Raw genomic sequence first — 25741 nt, 5'->3', positions numbered from 1 at the left:
TGCAGCCACACTCTGTACTTTTCTGTGCTTTGTGGTGGGCGTCTGGCACAGGGCATCCAGCACGCTGTGGGCAGGGAGCTTGCGGGCCATCCTTTGGAGAGCACTGTGTCCTGGGCAGTGGTGCCTGGAGCGGGGGCTAGGAAAAAAAGGGCATGAGCAGGGGCGCCTCCAGCCTGGCTGGCAATCTCGGCTCTACTGGAGTATATCTGCAGAGATGGGGTCTGCGAAAGCCCACAAATCGAGGCCTGGTCCATAATGCAGGCAAGCCCCGTCCTGCCCCCCAGGAAGTTGATTCTTATAGTCTGAGGGCTTGAGGGGCATCCTGCTCAGCAACTGGGCAGACTCCTCGGCACTAAAGCGCCATTGGTGCTGGACAGTGGGTCCCTAGCTCTAGACACACGCCTAGGGAGCTGTGGGGCTGACTGGTGGGCCCTAGCAGTGCAAAGAAGGAAAGTGAGAACCGGAGGGGCTGTGCCAGGGGAGCTGGGCCAAGGGCTGAGACCAGCCTGCACTGTGCTTCCCAAGCCACTGCCCTGGCATGGCATGGCCCGGGTGTCTGTCCAGAAGAAGGTTGCTTTTTCTAATTAGCATAAATGCCCCATGTGAATTAATGGCAGCCCTGATGTTGACTGGTCATTCTGACTCCCAAAGTATTGCAGGCAGGAGAGGACAGGGGTAGGAGGAGGCCAAAGGGTCTTAGGTACCAGGTAGGATGTCCTGAGTCCAAGTAGTGGCCCCAGCTCCTCCCACCTTCCTAACCTGTATGCTGCAGTGACCCTGTGCCCAGCCCCAGCCAGGGTGCCTTATTTAGCGCAGCCACATTTTCCCTAAACACTGGCTCACGCGCATCTCCCACCCCACCTGCACTGGACTCAACTTCAAGGGCCCAGCTCTAATACATTCAATATAAATAACTCAGGGCACAATCCCAGACCACAGGAAGGGCAGGACAGATAACAGGCAACTATAGCACAGTGGATCGTTGCTACAGAAGGAGTTGGGGATGAGGGCATGGCAAGGGACCCCTCCTCAGATGAAGAGGGTAGGATAGACTTCTAGGAGGAAGTCTCATTTATGTGAGTCCTGAAAGAGGGATAGGAGTTTGCCAAGCCAAGTGGTGGAAGAGTGCTCCAAGCAGAGGGAATCATGGCCCTCAGAGCCAGTGTCCCCATGTGGCTGGAGCACAGAGTGAGAAGGGGAGGATGAGGCTGGCATCACTGAAGACCTGGAGAGCCCATAAAGGGCCCTGGCACTGACCTGGTGGAGGAAGGGCTGTGGGGCCACGACTGACTTTCTCACCTTACAGAGCCTTGCTTCCCACGTGTGCGAAATGGGAAGAATATATCATGCCCGCCTCAAGTGGGTTGTCACACGTGGCATTTATGTTACTGAGTATCACCTCTGTGTGCTTGGCGAACAGAACAGTAACCACAGCAATGGCCCACCTTTCTGTCTGATCAGCCTCTGCCCTGGAGGCAGCACAAGGCTCAAGGTGGGGATCTGCCCTTCCTTCCATGGGCTTTTCCCCAAGGCCTCTCCCAGCTCCAGACCAGGCTTCAGGAGCAGCCCTCTGCTTGAGGGACCTGAGGGAAGAAGTCACAGGCCTGTGGCTGAGGAGGGGGGCATGCACAGGTTCTGGAGGCACCGGGATTCTAGAGGCCTTCATGCAACAAGCCTGCTGAGTGCAGAGCCCAGACAGAGATGACTAACCAGCAGACCCTGCCTTCCAGGACCCCCAGGCCAACCTCTGCCAGCTAGGCTGGTGGCACCCCAAGCCAGGCCACAGGCCTTTCCACAAGGTGACCCTTAGACTGAGGTCAGGATGAGAGTGGGCCAGCCTGGCCCAGGGCAGGAGGAAGTATGGAACATTGCAGAGGGAAGGCACCTGGGCCAGAGAAGCAGGCCGGCATGGCTGTGCCGTGGCGAGCAGGGGACATGGCTGGGGCCTTGAGGCCATGCTCGGCTACTGCCACCAGGCAGGCTGCCAGTGTAGCCAGAACCCCCATCCCAGGGGTCCTAAAACTTGGAGCATTTTTCAGGTTAGGGAAGCACTGGTTCAGGTCACCCTGACCAGCCAGGCTGGGAAAGGGAGAGACTGTTTAGAACTGGGACAGTGTCCTGTGCACAATAACCATAGGCCCTTTGCAGTGTCGTGGGTGTCATTCCAGCTCTGCCACTTACTAGCTGTGTGACCTTGTGCCTCAGCTTCCCCATCTGTCAGGTGGGCATAGTAGTTGTACCTAATATCATAGGTCTGTGTTAGGAGTATCTGAGTTCAACTCTGCACGGTGCTCAGAACTCTGCCTCACACATGGGAAACACTCCGCTCACATTAGCACACGCTTTTCTCTAGGCCTGAAGCATTTTTTTGCCTGGCACATGATAGGAGCTCATAAATACACCCTGACCGAATGGTACCAATAGCGACCAGCTGAGCATCCTGATCTCTTGGGGGGCTGTTTCTGCTGGCACAGTCCCCTGCCACTGGGAGGCGTACTTGGGAGGGCCTGAACAGGCCTCACCTATCCCCTACCCCCACAGGCTTGAGGCCAGAGGAAACAGCAACTTTCTTCGCTGGGAAAGTGTTGTGGGGCTCAAGCATTTGGGGGTTTTCAGAGTCAACCGTCAGAGGCGAGGGAGTTTCTCTGCTGGCGGTGGCAAGGGCTGTCAGCGTGCACACAGCCTGCGAGCAGACCGCTGCGGTCTGCAGGGAAAATGCCGACTGTGTTTATTTTTCACCTGAGCCTGCAGGAAGTTGGTGGGGGGGTGTTGGGGGGTGGTGGTGAAGGGGGATGCCAAGCCAGGCCCAAGCTTGACCTCAGAACAGAGGAGAACTACCTCAGGAGTCTCCATTTCCACCTCCTCCTGCCTGGCCCTGCCCGGCTCTCTTCTGGGCTCCGGTCTGGTAAACAAGAAGGCACGCTGGAGCGCCCGCATGAGGAATTCCTAGCCATGGGCTAAGGAAATAGTCCAGAAGGGCGAGGAGCCCCTGTGGGACAGTGGACTAGAGTGGCCTGAGGAAGTCTTTGAGCAGTAAGAGCAATGCAGTGGCAGGAAGGACCACTTTTGCTGGGAGTGAGCCCTGTCACCAGGCATCCAGTAGAAGGCTGGACAGGCACTGGTGAGGCATCAATGCATTTAAACATCCCAACATGCTTTGACCATTTACTGTGCACCCAGATCTAGGTTTGGTACTCTGCCCTCAGAGGGTGAGGGCAAGAGAGATGAAGGTGTGCCACTGAAATGCTCAGGGCCTGGTGGGGACAGTCACCCTAGGCCTGCCTTTTTCCGTTGAGGGCTGGGCACAGTCACCATCAGGGAGAGCAGGGGAGGGGGGCTCCGGTCACCGGGCTTCCCATATACATGTCAGGCCCCAGGTGACCCCATCCTGTTGTCTAGGCAGCCTGTCCCTGAGACAGCCTTGTGCTGAGGCCCTGGAGTGGGACATTCCACTGGGCGAGGGGGACATGGGTGCTAGGCCCTGTGCTAGACGGTTTCCCCTGGCTCCTACCACTGGGCACAAAGCGGGCTGGGGATTGAGGCTAAGAGGCAGCCTGCATGAATGTGGGAGGGACTGGCCAGGCCCTTGATGCTCTGCCCCGGAGCCCTGGCCACCCCAGGACCTCCAGCTGCCAGTGAGTGCTCTGCCCCACCCCTGCCCATCCAGCACTTCTCCTGTGGTCTGACAGCAGACCTCCTGTTTAGTGCGTTTTTTCCCAGTTCCCAAGGAAGGCTGGTAGACAGAATGAGCCCACAGCCTGCCAGGCAACACGCCACAGCACTGCCCATCACATGCATGTATACCAGGCCAGCAGCTGTAGACTGGGCTGGATTCTTTTGGAGGTTTCCTAGGACCAGCCTGAGCTGTGCTGCAACCTGGGGCTCAAGTGGCAAAGCTGGACCTGGGCCAGGCCCAGCATGGCCAAGGAGGGTCAGCTCTGGCCTCCCCACTCCTGGCAGGAGGGCTCTCCATGGCTTCCTGGCCAAAACTCCTGTGCGTAGTTTCTCGGTAAACCACCTACTCCCAGGGGAAGGGTAGTTTACTGAGAAACTCACCATGGAGCCATGCTCTCACTACCTTGGAGCAGAGCCCCAACTCTGGGCAGAGCAGAGACTCTGAGACTTATCTTCCAAGAGCTGGCACTGTGGACCCCTGGCTCAGCTCCTTAGACTTCCCTGCCTATTCTGCTAGCCAGGCGCTCGGTCCATCCCAAGGGTCAAAGAGCCAGAGCCAAGGCTGGGTGGCAAGGCCTCCTCTGAAGCAGGAGCTTAGACTCGAAAGCCCCCCATGCTCCAGGCATTTGTGCCCTAAGGTGGTGAATGGTGGAATGCTTTCTGGCAGGATCCAATGTTCCTGAAGGAGTAGGCCCTGAGGCTCAGTCTTCGTGCCCTCAGCTGTCACGAGGCCTGGTCAGGGCTGATGTTGTCTGGCTGGCTGGTGCTATTCTAGGAACCTGTTAGGATAAAAACACCCCAGGGGTTTCCAGGAAACTTCCTACTTTTAACAGGCCCTTGGCTCCTTCTCCCTGGAACTTTAGGACAGAGCAGAACTTTTGCATCTGTGACCAATGAGGTGAGTAGGACTGGTATTCTCATCTCCATTTTACAAGGGGAGAAAATGCAGCCCCGGAGAAGGATGAGACTGGCCCAGGATCCTCCAGTAAAAGGTCAGTGAAAAGGTCAGCAAGCCTAGAGCCAGGCTTCCCAACCTGCCTCACATCATGGCACACTTTCAGCATTATCGCTGGAGTAAATGAAGAAGGATGCTGGAGGCTAAAGCACCCATGGGAAGCCCCAGGCATTGTGAACAAGGAAGAGTAGAAGGTGCTGGGGTTACAGAGGGAGCAGGGGCCAGATCACCTAGAGCTTTACTTATTTGAGACAGCATCTCACTCTGTCACCCAGGCTGGAGTGCAGTGGCACACTCACGGCTCACTGCAGCCTCGCTCTCCAGGGTTCCAATGATCCTCCTCCCTCAACCTTCTGAGTAGCTGGGGCTACAGGCATGCACCACCATGCCCAGCTAGTTATTTTTATTTTATTTTTAGTAGAGACAAGGTCTTGCTATGTTGCCCAGGCTGGTCTTGAACTCCTGACCTAAAGCAGTCCTCCCTCAGCCTCCCAAAGTGCTGGGATTACAGGCATGAAGCTACTGCACCCAGCCCACAGAGAACTTTGTAGGCCCCAGGTCAGGAGATACCGTGGGAAGCCACTGGAAGCTTTAGGCAGAAGTGACACGATCTGATTCCTGTTGCTGCTGGATTGAGGACTGGCGGAGGGGCAGGAGAGAAGCACGGGTCTAAGGAGGGGGCTGCTGCAGTCATCCAGGTGCAAAGTGATGGTGGCTTGGACTGGGTGGGGGACAAGGAAGAAGTGGTGGGATTCTAGATACATTTTGAAGGTAGAGCATTAGGATTTGCTAACAAATTGGATATGGAATGTCAGAGAAAAAGGAGTCAAGGATGACTCCAAGATCTTTAGTCTGAGCAGCTGAAAGGATGGAGTTACCATTAACTGAGGAAGAAGACAGCGAGGAGCGTTTGGGTCAAGAAGTTAGAGGTTCCGATCTGGATATGTTGAATTTAGGGGGCATTTCAGACCACCAAGTAGAGCTGAGTAAGCATTTGGAAAGTAGAGTTCCTAGAAGTGGGGCTGGAGAAGAAATGTGGAGTCATCACATGAAGATGTTTAAAGCTGTAAACCCAGATGAGAGGAAGATGGGAGCCAGAAACAAGGTCAGGAAGGAGTGGCCCATGAAGCTGGAGGAATATCAGGCAGTGTGGCATTCTGCAAGCCAAGTGAAGAAACTCTTTCAAGGAAGTGGGAGAAACCAATTGTGTCTGATGCTGCAGAGAGGTTGGGTAAAATGAAGACTGAGAATTGACCATTGAGTTCAGGATTGTGGAAGTCACTGGGACTTTGACAAGAGCCATCTGATGGAGGGATGGGGCAAGAGACTGTCTGGCTGGGTTGAAAGGAGAATGAGGGCTGAGAACTAGGGGCAGTGAATGGGGACAGGTCTGCTGAGGTAGTGAGACAGGAGGTGGTAGCTGGGGGAGGATTTAGAGATGGGAGAAATGGCAGCCTGTTTGTACCCTGATGGGAATGAGACAGGGTTTACGAAGTGCATGACACAGTCCCTGGCATGTGGCAGGTGCCAGATACCTGAAGGAGTGCACATGTGTCCACACACCCTACAGCTGCCCCAGCCTCTCCTCTTCCTTGCTAGCCACCTGTAGGGACATCAGCCACTGTCTGCCTGAGGAAAGGAGGAAGCCTGTGAAGCCCTGTTATGCAAGGCTCCTCCCGGTGGGCAGATGGATGAGCAGGGCCCTGACAGGTGGCAGTGTCAGCACCTTCCCCAAGACCTGAGGGGAAGGGTGAAGGCTGTAGCCCGGAGGCAGGAATGTGAGGAAAGATGCCAGCAACAGGGCTTGTTGCTGGCAGGTGTGGGAGCCTGTGCCCAGCTGAGAGTTTCATGCCTTGGCTACAGTGGGGCTCATACCCAGCCTTCCATCTAGGCGTGCCCTGGGCTTCCAATAACCAAGTGCCAAGGGACTGTGCCAGGCCTCCTCACCATGAGCCACCCCTCTCCAGGCCTGGTAATAAAGGGGCCATGAACCCTATTCACTACTAGGAGAGATGCCTGAAGCTCTTAAGGAGTCTGGCTAAATTCACCCAGTCAGGAATTGCACTCACAGAGTGGGGAGGAACCCAGGCCACAGCCCCTCATTACTGACTTGCTCCAAAGATGTCCCGTTTCCTCTGTGCCAGGAGTCAGAGATCACTCATCCATGCTCCCAGCCAAGAGCATCCCTGCAGACGGGCTTTTCAAAGTGGGAAGTTGAGCCTTGGTTGCAGATGATGTCTCCGGGGCCCTGACCCATGCAGATGTGCACTGAGAATGCTACAGAGCTGGGCCTTGGCCCTGGCAGTGACTCCCTGCAGCCAGGTCTTCCTGGGGAGCCCCTCCTTCCAGCCTGCTGACTGAATCATCTCTTGATAGAGCAATGCAACTAGTGTTAAGAGTCTTGGCTGGGGGCAGTTGGCTCACACCTGTCATCCCAGCACTCTGGGAGGCCGAGGCAGGTGGATCACTTGAGGTCAGGAGTTTGAGACCAGCCTGGCCAACATGGCGAAACCCCATCTCTACTAAAAATGTAAAAATTAGCCGGGTGTGGTGGCAGGTGCCTGTAATCCCAGCTACTCGGGAGGCTGAGGCAGGAGAATTGCTTAAACTCCCAGGAGGCAGAGGCTGCAGTGAGCCGAGATGGCACCACTGTACTCCAGCCTGGGCCACAGAGTAAGACTCTGTCTCAAAAAAAAAAAAAACAGAGAAAAAAAGAAAGAGTCCTGCGGTGCTGAGGAAACAGGAAGTATGGGGGCTGGGCAAGGATGGCCCTGGAGGAAGCCAGGCCCCATCTCCCCTGAGTTAGGGGATTGAGGAGGGCCCTTCCCTGTGTCAGAAAGTCCTGTTAGGCCTGAGCTAAGACAAATGGTCAGACTCAGAATCCCCAGATTGGGGGCTAGAAGAGGAGGAAAGATAGCTATGCTTCTTCCAGGGTGTGCTGGGGTAGGCCTGGGTCCTTAGGCCATGCCCTGCTTTAGGGGGCTGGAGGCTGTAAGCAACCCCCCAGACAAGCCAAACCTGAGATGAGGAGGCCAATAAGGGTTTTCTGGACAGCGGAGACGCACCTCCAGGAATTGAGTGCCCAGAAAGACCAAGAGGCTTTCTAGGGGGTGGGACTGCTTGGGCAAAGTCTTGGGGGCTAGTGGGCAGGGGTACTAGACACTGTGACTTGAGTGGTACCCCCTTCGCTGAGGCCTGTGGTTTTGGCCACCACGACTTTTCTTTGACAGCTGGGCTTCCTGCACACCCTCATCCCAGTGCCTTCCTCCCTCAGGACTCCCCACACTCACCCACCCTCCTTCTCATTTTTCAGCACAAGGCCAATCAGCCCCCCCACGGTGTCCCCCAACTCTCTCTCTACGAACATTTCAACAGCCCACATCCCACCCCTGCACCTGCGGACATCAGCCAGAAGCAAGGTACAAGCCTGGGATGGGGAGGGGCCCAGTGAAACCAGAGCCTAAGGGCCAAGACCCCAGCTTCTGAGACCAGGTAGCTGGATCCATTTTATAACTGGAGAACCTGGGGTTGTGCAAACTAAGGGCCCCAAGAAAATTCCAGAAAGATGGACTGGGGGTATGAGGGCATCAGAAAACTGGAAAAGGGGGTGCTAGGTCAAAATGTGAAGGCTTCAGGTTGAAGCCTAAATCCCATGGGTGACCCTGCTGCCAGTATGGCGCATTGCTGAGAACTGTAAAACTGTAGCCTTTCCTCCTCTCAGTGAGAAAATGGAAAGTGGTGGTTGTGATGGCTGATTCACCTCAGCCTCAGGCAAAGTCATTCTGAAATGCCTCATTGTCAGCTGTGGGAAACATGCTGACTCAACCCTGGGGGGCAGGTGGAGCCTTGGCTCCCCAGGCTGGGCTCCCCTAGACCAGGGGCCTGCCTCCTGCCCAGAAAGCCAGGCTGGAGTCCCCCAAGCAGAGATGCCCCAATGCCTCCATGCCTGAGTGACTTCAGCTCTGCCTACTGGCCTCCTAATGTCTTAGGCAAGTCACCCCAGCCCTCTGCCCTGGGTTCCCTTGTCTGTCAAAGGGGCACTATTGTCACACTGGGATCCTCCTGAATAAACCAGTTTATGTCTGGTCCTCTAGCAGACTGGTGGGATCTTAAGGCCCCTGTAGGAGGCTCTAGGACGCAGTAATTGCTGATGTGGCCTGCTGGGTCAGGCTAGCCCACTCATTCAGCCTCTCTCCTCTGCAGTTCACAGGCCTCTGCAGACCCCTGACCTCTCTGGCTTCTACTCCCTGACCTCAGGCAGCATGGGGCAGCTCCCCCACACTGTGAGCTGGTGAGTGTGGGCCCAGTGGGAAAGGGGTACCATGTGCTGGTCGGACCAAGACCTGCCTGCCCTTCCATTTCCTCCTCCATCCCTTTTGGCTGGCCACCCTGCTGCCAGCTCTGTTTAGATGCCAGGGGCTGGCCAGCAACTCTGTCCTAACCTGGCTCTGAGCTAGGGGTCCTCATGTACCCCTGGCCTGCATTCCCCAGGGAGCCTGACATACTCCTTTGGGGAGGCAGGAGAGCTGGTCCCTGGTCCCAGCCCTGTCTCCCTCAGTGTCCAAGAGATCCCCTTGGATGGGAGAACTCTGGGCTGCTAAGGGACCTCCAGGGCCATATAAGTATGTGAGGAAGAAAGGTTGGCCCGAGGAGGGAGGGGACAGCATGAGTGGCTACCAGAGAGGCTGCTGCTTCTCAGCTCACTGGCCTCAGTGCCTACTGCTTTTGGTCCTTTCCTTGGCTGAGCTGCTTGAGGGGCAGTATCCCTCCCTGCCCCTGTGGTGCCTGCTTGAGCCCAAGCCTCTGACCAGCCTGCTTGGAGATTCTTAAGGCTGGGCCAGGAAAAGGAAGCCTGGCCCCCTAAGCCAGTAGGCCTGCCTATGGGCCAAGGGGCCTGTCCTCAGCTGGAGTTGTGCCTTGGCAGGCTACTTGGCCCTTTACTCATCAACGATAGTGTGAGCTGTGCAGGTCTCTAGCCTATTTCAGAGAGCTGGGCTGTGGCAGTCACCCAACAGCAGGAAAACTTGGCTTCCCAAGGAGATCGGGCAGGCCAGAGGCCCAACCCGTGGCCCACTTGCCCTTTACCCATGGTCAGCACCCTCCTCCGTTCCAGCTTCTCCTTGGACAATCCATTATGAGTACAAATTAAGACTACTCCCATGAATACCCCTAGGATCAAAGTGTGGCAAGATGCTCAAGAGCCCAGCCTTACTGGACTAGACCAGGGTTCCGTGGATGCAAATCTGTAGGCCAGCCTTTCAAAAGCATCCCCTAGGCCAGCAGTGCTGAAGACCAAGAGACTTGAGCCTACAGCAGATTTTACCCACCAAGTCTGTAAGGAGGGGACTTCAGGCAGCCCTGTGCTCTTGGCTTCCACCTGGTGGCACTTGGCTGTGAGGAAAGAAGTAGGGGTATTTAAGCCATCTCTCCACTGAGCCCTACTGTGTGCCTGGCAGGGTTCTGGGCACCAGGGAAGTCGGCACTGCTGAAGCCGACTGATCCTTAGATCCCTGCCCTCTCAGAACTCAGTCTACCTAGTGGGCAACCCAGGCAAAAAACCAGACAGTTACACGGCACTGTTGGTAGTGCTCTGGTTAGGGACTGTAGGAGCCCAGAGAGGTACCTCATCCAGCTTGGAATCTCAGGGATTTGAGGAGAAAGGGTCACTTAGCCAAGGAGTTGAAGCAGGCAAAGTGGTGCAAAACAATCCAGTGTTAACAGTGGCTGCAATGGCCCCAGGACAGATATCAGCCCTATACCGTCAAAGAAACAGAAGCAGGCTGGAGGGGCCCAGGGGCCTGCTAAGCTGGGTCCCAGGAGGAGGATACCATTTCCATCCCTCAAGCACCCATACAAGTTTATAGAGGGAAACAGCACAAGCTGCCCTCTGGTGGCAGATGCTTGAAATTCCAGCAGAGGCCCATCTGTCTCAGGATGGGTCAAGGCCTGCCCAGCAAGGTAGGGAAGTCTTTCCTCGTGTCTTGCCAGCAGCCAGACTGCTAACAGCTGTCTCTCCCAACCACAGGCCCAGCCCTCCTCTCTACCCCCTGTCCCCTTCCTGCGGATATAGACAGCACTTCCCTGCCCCCACTGCAGCCCCTGGCGCCCCCTACCCCAGGTGAGTCCCCTACACTGCAGCTAGGCTCCTGCTTCCTGTTGCCCAGGCTTCAGTGCCCACACAAGGCCATGCCCGGGCCAGTGCTTGCCCTGTGTTAGTCGTTTGTCCATCTGTCCGTCTGTCATTCTGTAGCCCCCTGCTGTCCTGTGCCTGAGAATGAAGCTAGTACAAGTGCCAAGAGGCCTCAGCCTGGGCCACACTGTGCAGCAGAGCACAACAGAGGCCAGGACAGTACATGCATATGTGGCTCAGCCCGTGTGCAGATGTGTGTGCACTCACCTCTGTTCTTCATCCCTACTTAGTAGGACTCTCCTGGGCATCCCCTGAGGTTTGCCCAAGCTGAGACAGCACCTTTTACATAAGTCCCCAACCTCTGACCCTTAGGGGCTGCTGGCTCAGGGATAACACCTGTGCAAGCAGTAAGGGGCAGAATGGTCTCCACAGAACAGCAAGAAAGTTAAATGGGAGGTGTGTGTACATGGATCGCTTCACTTAGGTCACTCCCTCAGTGACAGACTCAGTGCCAAATATGCAATGGCAGGGGATTCCACAGACATTTCCTGCCCACTGGAGCTCACAGCCCAGTATAGCAAGTGCAGACATGGCACCAGCAGCTTAATGGGCCAGCTGAGTGATGGGGAAGCCCCAAGGAGACCTCACCAGGCCTGATGGGTCAGGCAGAGCTTCGCGGAAAGAGTAATCTTTTGCGAGAGGAAAACAAGGGAACAGCCATAACTGGGGCTGATGGGGAATGGAGAGGGACAGGAAGCACAGGGAAAGAGAAGGGGCTAGCAACAGCAGCAGGATGCTCATGCAGGGGTGTACAGGCCCTTGGGAGCAGCCTGGATTCTATTCTTTGGACGCTGGGGGAATTTCAGCCGGAGCAGACCAGGAACATTCAGGTGTTTTTAATGGTCACTCTGGCTGTTGTGTGGAGAGAGGCCTGGAAGGGTCAAGCAGGAGAGGGATGAGGCCTCACAGGGCAGCCCACAGGCTCCTGAGGCTGGGTTGGTAGGGGAAGGACGTGAAAAGGGGACAGATTCAAAAGCTACTTGGGACCTATGTAGTAACCACCTGAATGGCAATCTATGTAGATTTTTGCAGTGTGTCTGTGTAGTGTGCTGGGAGCAGGTATTTGTATTTATCTCTGTGTACTTATGTCTAGGCCAGTAGGATAGAATATCTGTTCACCTGTGTCTTCAAGTCATGTACTATGCAGGGGCCTCCGTGTATGTCCAAAGGTCTGGCCCATAATTCTTGGCTCAGTGTTAACTTTCTTCCTGCCTCCAGGTTCACCCACCCATCCTTGATGCTAGGTTCTGGTGTACCTGGTCACCCAGCAGCCATCCCCCACTCGGCCATCGTGCCCCCCTCAGGGAAGCAGGAGCTGCAGCCCTTCGACCGCAACCTGTGAGTGAAAAGACAATGATGGCAGGGAGTGTGTCAGTCAGGATACACAGGCCTCCCACCAGGCCTGAGGACTGCCACAACGAGGTCCCTGGCTAAGCTGTTTTGTGCCTCTGGCTATGTGTTTTTGATCCTCAGAAGTAGGAGGGGTGGGTGGGATGGGGAACAAGGATTTTTCTGAGCCAACAGAGGAGGGGCTCAGAAGTCCTTAACACATGCTTTTCCCACTTGGCTGTAGTATTCCTACAAGGAACAGTTACTTAGCTGTCTGCTCACCCACTTGGGGGCAGCTAGAAAAGATTCCAGTTAGAAAACTCTGGTATCATACACTTACACACACTCTAGGCCCACACTAGAGGAGGAGGCTGCCATTAGGTGGGCACTCGGGGGGCTCTTGAACAATCTGGATTTGTGCCCCTCAGGAAGACACAAGCAGAGTCCAAGGCAGAGAAGGAGGCCAAGAAGCCAACCATCAAGAAGCCCCTCAATGCCTTCATGCTGTACATGAAGGAGATGAGAGCCAAGGTCATCGCAGAGTGCACACTTAAGGAGAGCGCTGCCATCAACCAGATCCTGGGCCGCAGGGTGAGACCATGGGCAGGTGGGCTGGCAGGGATGCTCCCCGACCATCTTCAGCCTGGTGCAGCCTGCTGACTCCCTGATGCACCCCACCTGCCCCCCTTCCCTGTTGCAGTGGCATGCGCTGTCGCGAGAAGAGCAGGCCAAGTACTATGAGCTGGCCCGCAAGGAGAGGCAGCTGCACATGCAGCTATACCCAGGCTGGTCAGCGCGGGACAACTACGTGAGTGCCTAGTGACACACAGCAGGGGTGGGCAGGGGACCCTTCGAGATACCATGCCCCAGGCCACAATCTCAGCAAGGAACGCAGAACTACTGTCCTGAAGGCACCGATGAGGAAGGGCACAGAGGGTCCAAGGCCTCCCATGGCTGCCTCAGAAGAGGACAAGCCCACATCCTATTCTCCACTCCAGAATATGCTCACACATGGGCTGTTATCCAACATTTGATTGGGCCACGTGGGCAGAAGGGGAGAAAGGGGTCTGGAAGTCACCTCCTTCCATTCAAATTGGAGACCAGATTGGGGTGAGGGAAGAGCTTCTAAATGCACTCCATAGCAGCCTAGCAAGAACAGCAATCAAGAAACACCAGCATCCCCAAGGTAGGAGGGGCCTGTACGCCCAGAATCCCAGGGGTACCCAAGCTAGGCAGCAGGCTGTGGGTATCCCAGTGTCTGCCTCCCAGATCTAGCATCCCTCCTTTTGTTCTCTGCAGGGGAAGAAGAAGAGGCGGTCGAGGGAAAAGCACCAAGAATCCACCACAGGTGAGACCTTCCCTCAGCAGTAGTGGAGGCTCCTCTCCATGTCCCCATTTCAACAGCAGCCCTCCTCTGACCCAAAGGGAGGAACACGGTACCCAGCCAGGAGCCTTCAGGGCCTGGGGCCTATGAAAATAAGGCCTGCATCTCACAAGTCAAATTCTCATGCAAGAAACAGCTATATTATACTAAGTCCCTGGGAAACCCAGCAGAACTGGCTTCTGCTGGGTAGAATTGGGGTAGATGGTGTGTTCCTCTGCCTTGCACTCACTACCTTTGCTAGCTCCACTCACCAGAGAAACTAGCAAAGAACTGACTGTATGGTTTGATGCTTAGCCCAAACAATGTCCTGCCTAGTTCTGCTGAGACTGGGAGAAGCTGAGCTAGGCCCCATGACTAGGCCCAGTAGTCACACAGCCTACTGGCTGGAGCCTGGCAATTGATCACTCCCCACTTCAACATTTTTCATGGCAGTGCAAAGTGCTCTATGTAGAGAAGCCCACACCCTGCTGCAGGCCTCCTTCCTGTGGGTGAATTCCTGCCCCTCTGGTAACTTAGACTCCACATCCCTGACCACCTCAGCCGTGCTGTCCCCACACAGGGAAGCTGGAGGCTAGGACTGGGACAGAGCAGGGCAGAGTTCCTAGCCCTTTCTCCAAGGCAAAGAATGGGCCCTTCCTTCCATCTGCAAGTGTGTAGAACAGGCATAAGGTATAGCCTTCAGCCTTATCCCTTGAAGGAATGTAGGTCAAGAATGAAGAAAAACTGGATAAAATGCGTAGGGAGTTGGGGAGGAGGTGGGTGGCCCTAGGGCAGAAGAGGCTGGATCTCCATGGTCTTCCTTGGGCCCCTCTGCAGCCTTCATGCTGCAAGGGCCCCACAAGCCACAGAGATGAGCTAGACTGACAGGACTCCCTCCCTCCCATTCTTCCCACTGCCTCTACTGCATAGCTGGGTGCCCACCTTTCCTGATACCTTGGCTCTGGGCTCCCACTGGGGCTGGCTGTGCCATGGAGAAGCCCACTCTGCCTGCGGGGGCTGTAGGGTGTCTATAACTGGCTAACACTGATGTTACCTCTTCTTTCTGGGCCCTGCTCTGCCCTGCTGCCTGCTCGCCCTCTGCCCTGTTCTGCCCCTCTGGCATGGCTGTGAGCAGACGCTGCTGGCTCGCCTAAGAAATGCCGTGCTCGCTTTGGCCTCAACCAGCAGACGGATTGGTGTGGTCCGTGCAGGTGGGTTTGTCCCCACCATCGTTCTCCCTTTGCTTTAAGCTGCTTCCCTGACTCTGCACATGTTCCACTGGGCCTGCAGCCCACTCCTTTGGCCCCTCAGCCCACTAGCATACTCAGCAGATTGGGAGTCCAGGCCTCCTGAGAATAGTAGTAAATACTGAACACGGCATGTGGAGAAGACCACTTGGGTCTAACTGCAGGAGGATTGGAGAGAAAGACACAGAATGTTCCAGAAAGGAAGGACAGACTCAAGAAGGTAGCTCTGATGCCAGTGGGCCTAGCAGGTTCTCAGCAAACAGACAGCTCAACCACCAGTAAGGGGGCCTGGAGCCCATTCTCCCAGGCCTCAAAGTCATTATGGCCCATCAGCTCCCTTACTTCCTCTTCAAGATGGGAATCCCTGTCTGTACCATCCTGAGCCCTTAATCTGAAAAAAAACAAGGTGACAACAACACACAACCATCTGGTTGCCAGGTAGCCTTATGACTTGCTATCTTGTACCTACTGAGACCAAAGGGCTGGAGAGGCTGGGGGAGAGGAGCCAGGGTACCCTGGGCTGTCTGAGGGAAAGGGCTCATGTGTTTCACCATACGACAGATAAATACTTTTGGGTGTGACAAGGTTTACCCAACAAGTGGTTAAAATTTCCTCAGTCAGTTTCAGGCCAGGCCCGGCAGGGCTAAGATGGAGGGTACTCCAGGCAGTAAGGCCACTGGCTCTAAGGAACACTTGTCCAGCCTCTCAGTGTACCCACCACACTCCCTGTCCAAGGGCAAGGAGGAGTTTGGGGTGTGTCTGTGTACCCACATACGTATGCACAGTGGGAAACAACCCTGTCTTCAGGGGAAGTTCTATTCCATTTATTCCATCAGAGACAAACTGGCCCAGAGAACTCAAGGATGGTAATGGACAAGAGTCACTGTCCATGTCTTCTTCCTCTAGCCCAGCCTGAGGACTGGGATGGCTGGGCAAGGAAGCCATAGGCATTGCGGCCCCTTGCCTTGGTGCAGATCACACCTGGAGAAGCTCAAAGGCCGGGACTGGGAGATGACTCCCTTGGAAGACAGGTGACAGCCCACAGGCCTAGTGACAAGAGGCCCCTTTGCCACCTTGTGGCTGTTCTGGGAACTGCACCTGTCCTAGGTCTGGGCCAGGCCAAAGCAGAGTGGCAGTCTGAGGACACTGACTTAACCACCCAAGTCCTGGGAAGACAGGACAAGAAATCAGCCAGGCCTGTGCAAAGGCAGAAGTTTTTGGTTGTGGTGTATGACTGTGAATTCACCCTCTGTTTACAGATAACTCTCTTCACTATTCCTAGGAGGAAAAAGAAATGCATTCGGTACTTACCCAGAGAAGGCCGCTGCCCCAGCCCCGTTCCTTCCGATGACGGTGCTCTAGGCTGCCCTGAGTCCCCAGCTCCCCAGGACTCACCCTCATACCGTCTGCTGCCCCGCTTCCCCACAGAACTGCTTACTAGCCCTGTGGAGCCAGCACCTACATCCCCAGGTGTCTCCACTGCTCTCAGCCTCCCAGCCCCAGGGCCCCGACAGGCCCCCCGCAGCACCCTGCAGAGCACACAAGTACAGCAACAGGAATCTCAGAGACAGGCGGCCTAGCAGGCACAGGATACCTGGCCGCCTCCAGGAGCCTACCCCGAGAGAAAATGACAAGAGACCCAGATCGCATGGAAACCGGCCAGGGGTCCTGTTAACGTCATCTCAGGGTCCAGACCCTGAAGATTTCAGAGGCTGCAGAACTTCTGCCTGAACCTGAGGCCATCGATTCAAACTGCTCCAAGTGGTGGGAATCAGATCTGTGTTGATGTGTCATCTAATTAAGGGAATCCCTTGTACCTATGGCTGCCTGCATCTGTTCTTTGTACCATCTATCTTGCCAGCCAGAAGCCTCTGCCTCCCTAGCTTTTCTGCTATAGGTCAGAGATGGGCTGAACTGAGCCTAGCTACCTTCTCTACCCATCTCCCCCATCCCCCACTGCCACACCCTCCCCATTCAGACACTTCATGGACCAAGAATGAGCTGGTTTGTCAAACAACATGTGAGCATGGTCACAATCACAAAGCTCAAGATGACAACTCTTCTAAGGAAATGGAGAAGCTCTCTTTATAAAAACAAAAACAAAGCCAGCTGCTACTCATAAGTTGGACCAGAGGAAGCCCCTTACCATGATCTCAGGAGCTTGCAAGAAGGGGAATGGAATAGGTTAAGTTTAGGCCTATCAACCTAAGCAAAGAAATAATCTGACACTACCTTATCAGGCAAATTGGGGAGGGGAGGGTGTATCTAGCTCTAGTTCAAATTATTTGGAAGTGTTCCCTGAGAAACTCAGCAGCCTAAGAAGCTCTGATACCAAGGCCCCAGGCTTGTCACTAGCAGCTGCAGTCAATAGTTCAAAGAAGTCATGGCTCAAATCCAGTGTGCACCCCTCCCCATTCACAGAGTGTTTTTCACAATTCCATTTCCAGTTCATCTGTGGCAGTCCAGCCAGCTCCTGGGCAGCTGTGAGATGGCAAACCCAAAACCTCATGACAGCCAGAGCCTGTCTTCCAGCATTCAGTCCAGGCTGGCTCCAGTTTCCCCATGGGGCTGCAGGACAGAGGACCATTACAACTAGATCAAGGAGCCCAGAAAATCTCCAGTAGTGGACAACAGGTTTTCACCATAGCCTGCGTCAACCCATTTTTGAGCCAAGCTTCAACCCTGAGCCTTGAAAAACAAGTCGTTTTTTAAATTTTTGTTTTTTGCCTCCTCACATAGCCTAAATCCAAAGAAAAAGGGCTGTCTGGCCGGGCGCGGTGGCTCACACCTGTAATCCCAGCACTTTGGCAGGCCGAGGCAGGTGGATCACCTGAGGTCAGTAGTTTGAGACCAGCCTGGCCAACATGGTGAAGCCCTGTATCTACTAAAAATACAAAAATTAGCCGGACGTGGTGGTGCGCGCGTGTAATCCCAGCTAGCTACTCAGGAGGCTGAGGCGGGAGAATCGCTTGAACCGGGGAGGCGGAGGGTCCAGTGAGCCAAGATGGCACTACTGCACTCTAGACTGGGTAACAGGGAGACTGTGTCTCAAAAAAAAAAAAAGGGCTGTCCATGTACTCTCACACCCCTCAAAAAAAGCCTTTAGTTCCTACTTTAGCCACTGGTTTCTCAGAATCCAAAGATCACATATTCTAGTGTAACACTGCAAGAAGTCTTGAGAAAAAGATTATTGTAGTGTTCAAAATATTTTTGTATTGTTACTGCATCATCATAGAAAAACTTTTTTAAACATGAGAATAAAGATACTTTTTACTGGGTTTGTTTTTCAAAGCCTGACCCTGAGGAATAAGCTGTTTCAAAACAGAGCATGATATTCTTTCCTTTTCTTCTCCACAGTCAGGAAACTTGGAGTTTGTTCCGTATGGTACATATGTTCCCAAACCTTCAGCCCGCAGAAACCAGGGATTATACTTGTCATCTCCCCTAAAGGGGTGTGGGCCCTGCCTGCCTCACCTGAGAGCTAGGCCTATACTCCCATTCCAAGCTTTGTTTTTTTTTTTTTTTTTTTTTTTTTTCTGAGACAGAGTCTCACTCTGTCGCCCAGGCTGGAGTGCAGTGGTGCAATCTCGGCTCACTGCAAGCTCCGCCTCCCGGGTTCACGCCATTCTCCTGCCTCAGCCTCCTGAGTAGCTGGGACTACAGGTGCCCGCCACCACGCCCGGCTAATTTTTTGTATTTTTAATAGAGATGGGGTTTCACTGTTAGCCAGGATGGTCTCGATTCTCCTGACCTTGTGATACGCCCACCTCTGCCTCCCAAAGTGCTGGGATTACAGGCGTGAGCCACGGCGCCCGGCCCCAAGCTTTGCTCTTAACCCCCAATCCTCTGACCCCACAATGATGGAGGCCAGCCTGCTCCCCAGTGCTCATGTAAGAATAAATGAGTTGCCAACTGCCGTCCATAAACGCTGAAAAGACAATCCAACCTGAAATAGGTACACATGACCACTAGGCTCCATTTTTGTCTGAGGGCAGAGAGAAAAGAAAATATTCCACAAGTGCGTATCCTATTTCAAGGAAAACAAGAGCAAACAGGAGTCTTATAACCTATTAGCACCACAAAATCCTAAAGAAGGATTTTTTAATAGCACCCTTTCCTCCCAAAGACTGCATCTGTTAAGACACAAAGTAGGCCGGGCGCGGTGGCTCATGCTTGTAATCCCAGCACTTTGGGAGGCCGAGGCGGGCGGATCATGAGGTCAGGAGATCGAGACCATGGTGAAACCCTGTCTCTACTAAAAATACAAAAAAATTAGCCGGGCCTAGTGGCGGGCGCCTGTAGTCCCAGCTACTCGGAGAGGCTGAGGCAGGAGAATGGCGTGAACCCGGGAGGCGGAGCTTGCAGTGAGCCGAGATCGCGCCACTGCACTCCAGCCTGGGCGACAGAGCGAGACTCCGTCTCAAAAAAAAAAAGACACAAAGTATTTTTCATATTTTCACACAAGCTTTCAAGTTTGATAAATTCATTACCCACTTTTTAAAAAGTCATATACACTGTCGGTGGACACGAGAGCCACCATATCCATTTTATTTTTAGATTTATATACATTTAGGGGGTACAAGTGCAGCTGTGTTACATGAATATATTGTGTAGTGGTGAGGTCCGGGCTTTTAGTGTGCCCCTCACCCAAACAGTGTACTGTGCACGTAAGTAGTGTACATTGTACTCAAGAGGTAGGATTTCATAACTCATCCCCCTTTCATCTCCCACCTTTTGAAGTCTCCAATGTCTATTATTCCATTCCATATCCATGTACCATGTGTACTCACTGTTTAGCTCCCTACAACCCACTTTTTACGTGACAGTTTCCACCAAGTACACTGCTGTCTTCCTGAGACCTATCATGAATGTAAAAGGTGTCATGAAGGCACCTCAATAGGTCAGTCAACAAGTAGATGATAAATGTCAGGCAAGAAGTATTTCACATGGGACAGCCACTGGGCCATCATCATGCATTGTCGTCATTCCACTGAGTTCTATTTTTTGGATTTTGTGTTTAAAGATATTTATAAAGAAAGTCATTTTCCAGAGCAGCGTCTATTTAAAGTAGGCCACTGGAAGTTGTAACCCCAGACTTGCTTCTTTTGCTTCTGAGAGAGTGCTAGAGGACACTAGCCATTCTCTGGACATCTGTCCCATTTTAAAGAATTCTGTTCTGGCTACTGGCCTAGTTGTTTAAAAAAAAAAAAAACCTACATTCTAACCAGGGCTCATGCAAGACCAGGTTGCTACATCTGATTTGGTGTCTCACTTAGAGTACACAGGGTACATGAACAATGCAGTCTTTGTGTATTGGCGGGGAAGCCTTTGGCAACTCTTTAAATCAGATCAGCTTTTTTTTTTTAATCTGACTTCATAAAGGAAACTCAGATCCTCCCAGATCACCCTGGTGCATTCCTTTGAGGCCAGAGGGTGATTTGAGATTGCAACCTCAAGTTCAACTTCTAATACCACACTAGTCCCCCTTCACTGCCAGCTGAGAACCAACCGTTTCCTGAGACGACATAAGATACCTTAGCCTCCCTTGAACGTTTCCAGACAACTAGCAGACTCGCAACTTGGGTGAAAGACATTCATCCCTCCCCTGGTACAGCTGCTCCCCATTTTGTTCTCAGTGGATATGGTGAGGGTTCAGCCCAGCAAGCAGACAACGCCTATGTCTCCCAACCTGAAGGTGTCTAACAGAACCCCATGGCTGGACTCTCTTCTGACATGTAATTATCTTTTGAATGGCTCCTGTGGTCTCCCATTCCTTCTGGCTGTGGACCCCCAACAGCTAGCTCAGAAGCACTGCTCCCTAGCTTTGTTCAGTGTACAGTAAGCCTGGCCAAGAAGGCCACAAGTAAAGGAAAGCAGAAGGGTTCTTTATATCCTGTTCCAGAGAGGAAGAAAGGGGATCAGTTCCTGCATCCATTTCTCAGAAAACAGCACAGAACAGAAGGGGTAAGCGTAACAAGGCCATGTTAAACTACTTCTTAGGCCTATATGTCAAAGTAGAATTTAAGACCCAAATCTAGTTAATTGTATAAAAAGGCTAAGTTGGTTTTTCTTTGAGGTTAGAAAGGCTGCTTTTAAGTGTGACTCTCAGATCTCTTCAGAGCTTTTTTTAAGTTCTTCAGGGCTTTAAGAGTTCACCAAGCGTTTCTGAAACAGCTGCCCACCCAAGCAGACCCTGGTTGTGTCAACTCCCCCAATCCCAACTTATTGTGATAACCTGTTCCAAATCTCAAATCACCCTGTGGGCATCTTTCAAATTCTGACTCCTGAGCTCTTTTCTAATGGTTTGGAGCTACTAACAAACCATTACTGGCAGTGAGCGTCTGAAAATACTCAAACGGCAGGGAGTTTGAAAACAGGAAACATAGATGGTGGGGATGTTCACATACACAGTCCCTTTGAATAAAAGCCTAGCTCAGGTCAGGAAGGATTTTCAAGCTCTTAAAGATAGCATGGGATTAGGCACATTAACTGGAAATGGAAAACTTATGTCCTGGGGGTGGGAACTATCCTATCACAAGCAGTCCTCACAAGTTAGGTCACTATTGGTAAGGGATGTTGCACTTCTGAAGACAAGATAGCAGCTGTGAATTATGCGGGAGATAGTCCAGGCCGACACTTCTTTCATATTCACCAGGGGTTGTGGACCAAGTCTTCCTTTTTCATTCAAGTGTTCTCATTCTTTTATCTGAAGCCTTGTTCTTTCAGGCATGTGCAATGTCAGGAAGTGGGGTGGGGGGCTTGGGGAGGGAAGAGGAAAAGCCAGGTTCCATTCACCAAAAAAAATAAATAAATAATAAAGCCACTCTGGAAACCCTGCTTGAGTACTTGAGGGTACAGAGTATGGCTTCTCTATTTTCCCACCCCTTTCCGTAAGCTTCCTGGAACAGAAAAATCTGCAAAGCAATTGAAGAAGGCAAAGAGTTAGAGGTTGTGAAATGGTACATTCAGGAAAGAAAGGACAAATAAGAATTTTCACCAGATAGGTGGGAGGTATTCAAAGTGAGAGCACTTTAATGAAATAAGCTGATCCTCAGTGTGCAGTAAGAGGCCGCTATATAGCAGGTTGAAAATTTAAAGTTAAGAGATATCAGAAGGTCTGAATATACTTAAATACTTCCAGAAAATTTAAAGTTGACAGATATCAGAAGGTCACAGGAACTACAGATGTGGAAGCAGACACTGTTATGAGCAACTACATTCCTCCCATAGAATGCTGCTCAATACTGGCACACAGACCAGAGGTAGCCAGCAGTACACAAGACTGCAAGGCAACAAGTACATTATCAATGAATTAGCCACCTATCACTCAAACTATGTCCCGCACTGGAAGCGTGTCAAGCAAGAGCACCTTCGACAACACTTTTCGGCCACCACTAATGATCATCTCCACTGACGCCTCAGCAGAAAGGATAACATTCAGCCAATCCTGCTTAGGTGTCCAAACGGCTCAATCTTGGGCCAAAGGACATGCTCTGAAATATTTCTTACACCATACTTCATCTTGATATGCACAGCCAGTTCTCTTACTCATTCTCTGTGACCATTGGAGGTAGTGATTTTTCACAACAGTAAACAAGAAAAAGTCATCAGGACTCTAACTGTAAAACCCCGAACATTCAAAACACTGGTTTAGTTGAATAGCAAAAAAAAAAAATTAAAATTAAAATTAAAAAAATTAGAATTTAGCTCAAACACTCAAAAATTGCCCTGCCTAATGTGGGTCTGATGAATAAATGCTGATAAAATACTACTGAGTGTCAGCAAAGTACTATGACTAATCCTGCCCTAATTTCTCTTTAGTCTATGTTCTCAGGGAAATGTACCAACACCCAAACTTCTGCTGTTAGTTCTTGACTGTGCACTGCTTTTTCCTCACTTTGGCATCTCTCCACCCCCAAACAAATCCAACTCGATTCTTGAAACCAAATTAGTTTCACTTTACAGAACCTTTCGTAGCACCTTTCAGCTCTGTAGCCCCCCATTGGCTCATTAATCTTGTTCTGTCCAGAAACTTTTTTTTTTTTTTTTTTTTGAAACGGAGTCTCGCTCTGTCGCCAGGCTGGATTGCAGTCAGTGGTGTGATCTCAGCTCACTGCAACTTCCGCCTCCTGGGTTCAAGCGGTTCTCCTGCCTCAGCCTCCCGAGTAGCTGGGACTACAGGCATGTGCCACCACGCCTAGCTAATTTTTGTATTTTTAGTAGAGATGAGGTTTCACCATGTTGGCCAGGATGGTCTCAATCTCTTGACCTTGTGATCTGCACACCTCAGTCTCTGAAAATGTTGGGATTACAGGTGTGAGCCACCGCGCCCAGCCCAGGAACATTTTTATTAGAGTTATCCACTCCCTCCCAGCAGAATTTATGCCTTCTCTACTGAACTACACCAAAAGCTCCCAGCTCCCAAGAGGGAAACCAGGTCTAATGCTTCCTACCAAGGAGAAGCCAGGAGCTACACTTTAAGGATTCAGCCATTTTATAAGCTTTCCCTTTGCTTGCAATCTTCTTATTCTTGACTTCTTCCTAGCTTAAAAAGTTATACACTGGTTTCAAATCCAGATAATTAAAGATTAACTTTTCAAATCCTCAAACAACTTTGTAGGGAGAACATTTACTTGGTTGATTCCTTCCTACCAGAATGTACACTGAGCTTTAGAAAAGGAAAAACTGGTGGGTGCTGTGGCTGACATCTATAATCCCAGCACTTTGGGAGGTTGAGGCAGGAGGATCTTGAGCCCGGGAATTCGAAAACAGCCTGGGCAACATGAGGAGACCTCATCTCTATAAAAATCAATTTAAAAATACAAAAACTAGCAAGGCATGGTAGCACACAAACGTAGTCCTAGCTATTTAGGAGGCTGAGGCAGGAGGACTGTTGGAGCCCAAGAGTTCGAGGCTGCAGTGAGCTGTGATCAGAACACTGCACTCCAGCCTGGGCAGCAGAGGTGAGACCTTGTCTCTTAAAAGAAGAATCAAAAAGCTCTTCGGGCTACTCTGGGCACACTGCCTATGGGGTAGTCCAGCTCTGCAAGGAGCAGTTAAAAAAAATCTTCAAAAGGTAATGGTGGCAAGCAAAAGTTAGGCTTGTAAAGGGTGCTTAGAGAAAGAGGTCTGCTGCTCTCTCAATTTTCTCTTTTCTGGTGGAAACCACTTTATATTCCCAAACTGCCTTATTGAGAGCCTAGGCAAATTAAGTTAAACAAAATTTATGTTGGGATCAGAACAGCCCATAGGATTGGCCAATTTTTAGATAAACTGAAAGATCATGTGATTTGGAATATCTGCCTGCCCTAAGTCAGATGCCCACAGTGACTCACTGTTACTATCCTCCCTCCCCAGCTAGTTTTAAGATAAGCTCAGCATTACTATGATGTCATGTTACAAGGCTGCAGTTACCTGTCCAACCAAGTCACAATATAGCTCTTAATTCCAAGAGCTGGTGTATTCTGACAGTTGTAGAGTAAAAAGTCACAGCTATAATCCCACATAGGGAGCTACAGGATGATTTTGTGGATCTTTGAGAAAATATAAGAACTGTAAAGCAGTATCTATTTTGTATATCAAGAATAGATTAAGGCAAGCTAACACATGGCACTGCAAAAGAGTAACTTGCTTCTACAACTTAAGAATTATTAGGGCCATGTGCGGTGGGTCACACCTGTAACCTCAGCACTTTCGGAGGCTAAGGCGGGCGGATCACAAGGTCAGGAGATCGAGACCAGCCTGGCCAATATGGTAAAACTCCATCTCAAATAAAAATACAAAAAAATCAGCCAGGCTTGGTGGCATGTGCCTGTAATCCCAGCTACTCGGGAGGTTGAGGCAGGAGAATCACTTGAACCCAGGTGGCAGAGGTTGCAGTGAGCTGAGATCGCACCACTGCATTCCAGCCTGGGCGACAGAGTGAGACTCTGTCTCAAAAAAAAAAAAAAAAAAAAATTATTAGAATTTGAGGGGGCACATCTTTAGCCTATGACAAGGTTAAGGAGAAAGTAATAAGCTAACACTCAGGAAGGTTTTGGTTTACTTTTAGATCACAAGTGACATAATCAATGAAAAGGTGAGAAGCCAAAGGACTGTCATGGAGCCCTTGAAAGGACTTCATCATTAAAAGCAGCACACTGCAGAAAGCAGCATGTTGTTTACAGAGGAAACTGACAAACATTCTTCAATCACCCAAATCTGCCAAATACCTTCTTCCTCTCATTCTCTTTCCTGGTGAAATAAAAGGCATTTCCTAATTAATCCCTAAGGTTACTTTATCAACAAGGGTTTTCTTTCCTTTACTACTGTAATAGTAATTAGAGAAAGTCTTCATAATTCATCAGTAACCACTCTCCAAACCAAGGCTATTACCAGCTATTATCAAGCTCTCCCCTCTCATGCATTTAAACTGCTCTTCTTGTTTTCATTATGCCCTGTACCTGCATTTCACAAGGACTTTTCACTTATGTTACTTATATTGAAATTCATGTAGTAGTGCTGCTAAATACAAGTTAAATCCTGCTGTCAAGTGACTTCCAATGAAGTCTTGGAACTAACATAAAGCAGACTGCGCTACATGTATAAAACCGTAGTACCTACTATTTCCAACTTGCCCAAGGCCATGTAGACACTAAAACTCCAGCCTCAAGGTATGACTTAATGCCACAATATTAGTTTAGAAGAATGGTTGGGAAGTGAGAGAGTAGCCAGAAATGAGTGGAGTTTTGAAGACTGAGGGTGGGCTGCTGTGATAATGAGAAAGGACCACTCACTCCAGGTGAGAGCCTAGAAAAGTCCTAGTAGATATATTAAAGGAATAGTGGGCATACAGCAGGAACAGGAAAAAGAAAGGTAGGAAAAGAATACTGCAACCAGACTGAAAAGGGCTTCTTAATACCATGTCTATGATTTATTTGGGTCCACAATGGTCACAAATGGCCTATCTTCTCTTGGATCTCTATTAATGCAAAAGTTTAAGA

General features: G+C 51.4%; 1 protein-coding gene across 1 annotated transcript in view; it reads left to right on the top strand.

Moving 5' to 3' along the window:
* Nucleotides 1–17488, top strand: part of TCF7 (transcription factor 7) — a 32586-nt gene extending 15098 nt beyond the window's left edge. Inside the window, 9 exon segments of the mRNA XM_030829134.1 lie at nucleotides 7944–8049; nucleotides 8834–8921; nucleotides 12039–12158; nucleotides 12578–12740; nucleotides 12850–12957; nucleotides 13449–13497; nucleotides 14648–14723; nucleotides 16042–16210; nucleotides 16212–17488. Coding sequence (XP_030684994.1) covers nucleotides 7944–8049; nucleotides 8834–8921; nucleotides 12039–12158; nucleotides 12578–12740; nucleotides 12850–12957; nucleotides 13449–13497; nucleotides 14648–14723; nucleotides 16042–16210; nucleotides 16212–16490 — 1158 coding nt within the window. The 3' untranslated portion in view covers nucleotides 16491–17488.
* The last annotated feature ends 8253 nt before the right edge of the window (nucleotides 17489–25741 follow it).

The sequence above is a fragment of the Nomascus leucogenys genome, chromosome 2, assembly GCF_006542625.1.
Source record: "Nomascus leucogenys isolate Asia chromosome 2, Asia_NLE_v1, whole genome shotgun sequence".
In the NCBI taxonomy this organism is placed as follows: Eukaryota; Metazoa; Chordata; class Mammalia; order Primates; family Hylobatidae; genus Nomascus; species Nomascus leucogenys.
The sequence above is the reverse complement of the archived record's forward strand: the minus strand, read 5'-3'. Positions and strand labels throughout refer to the sequence as shown.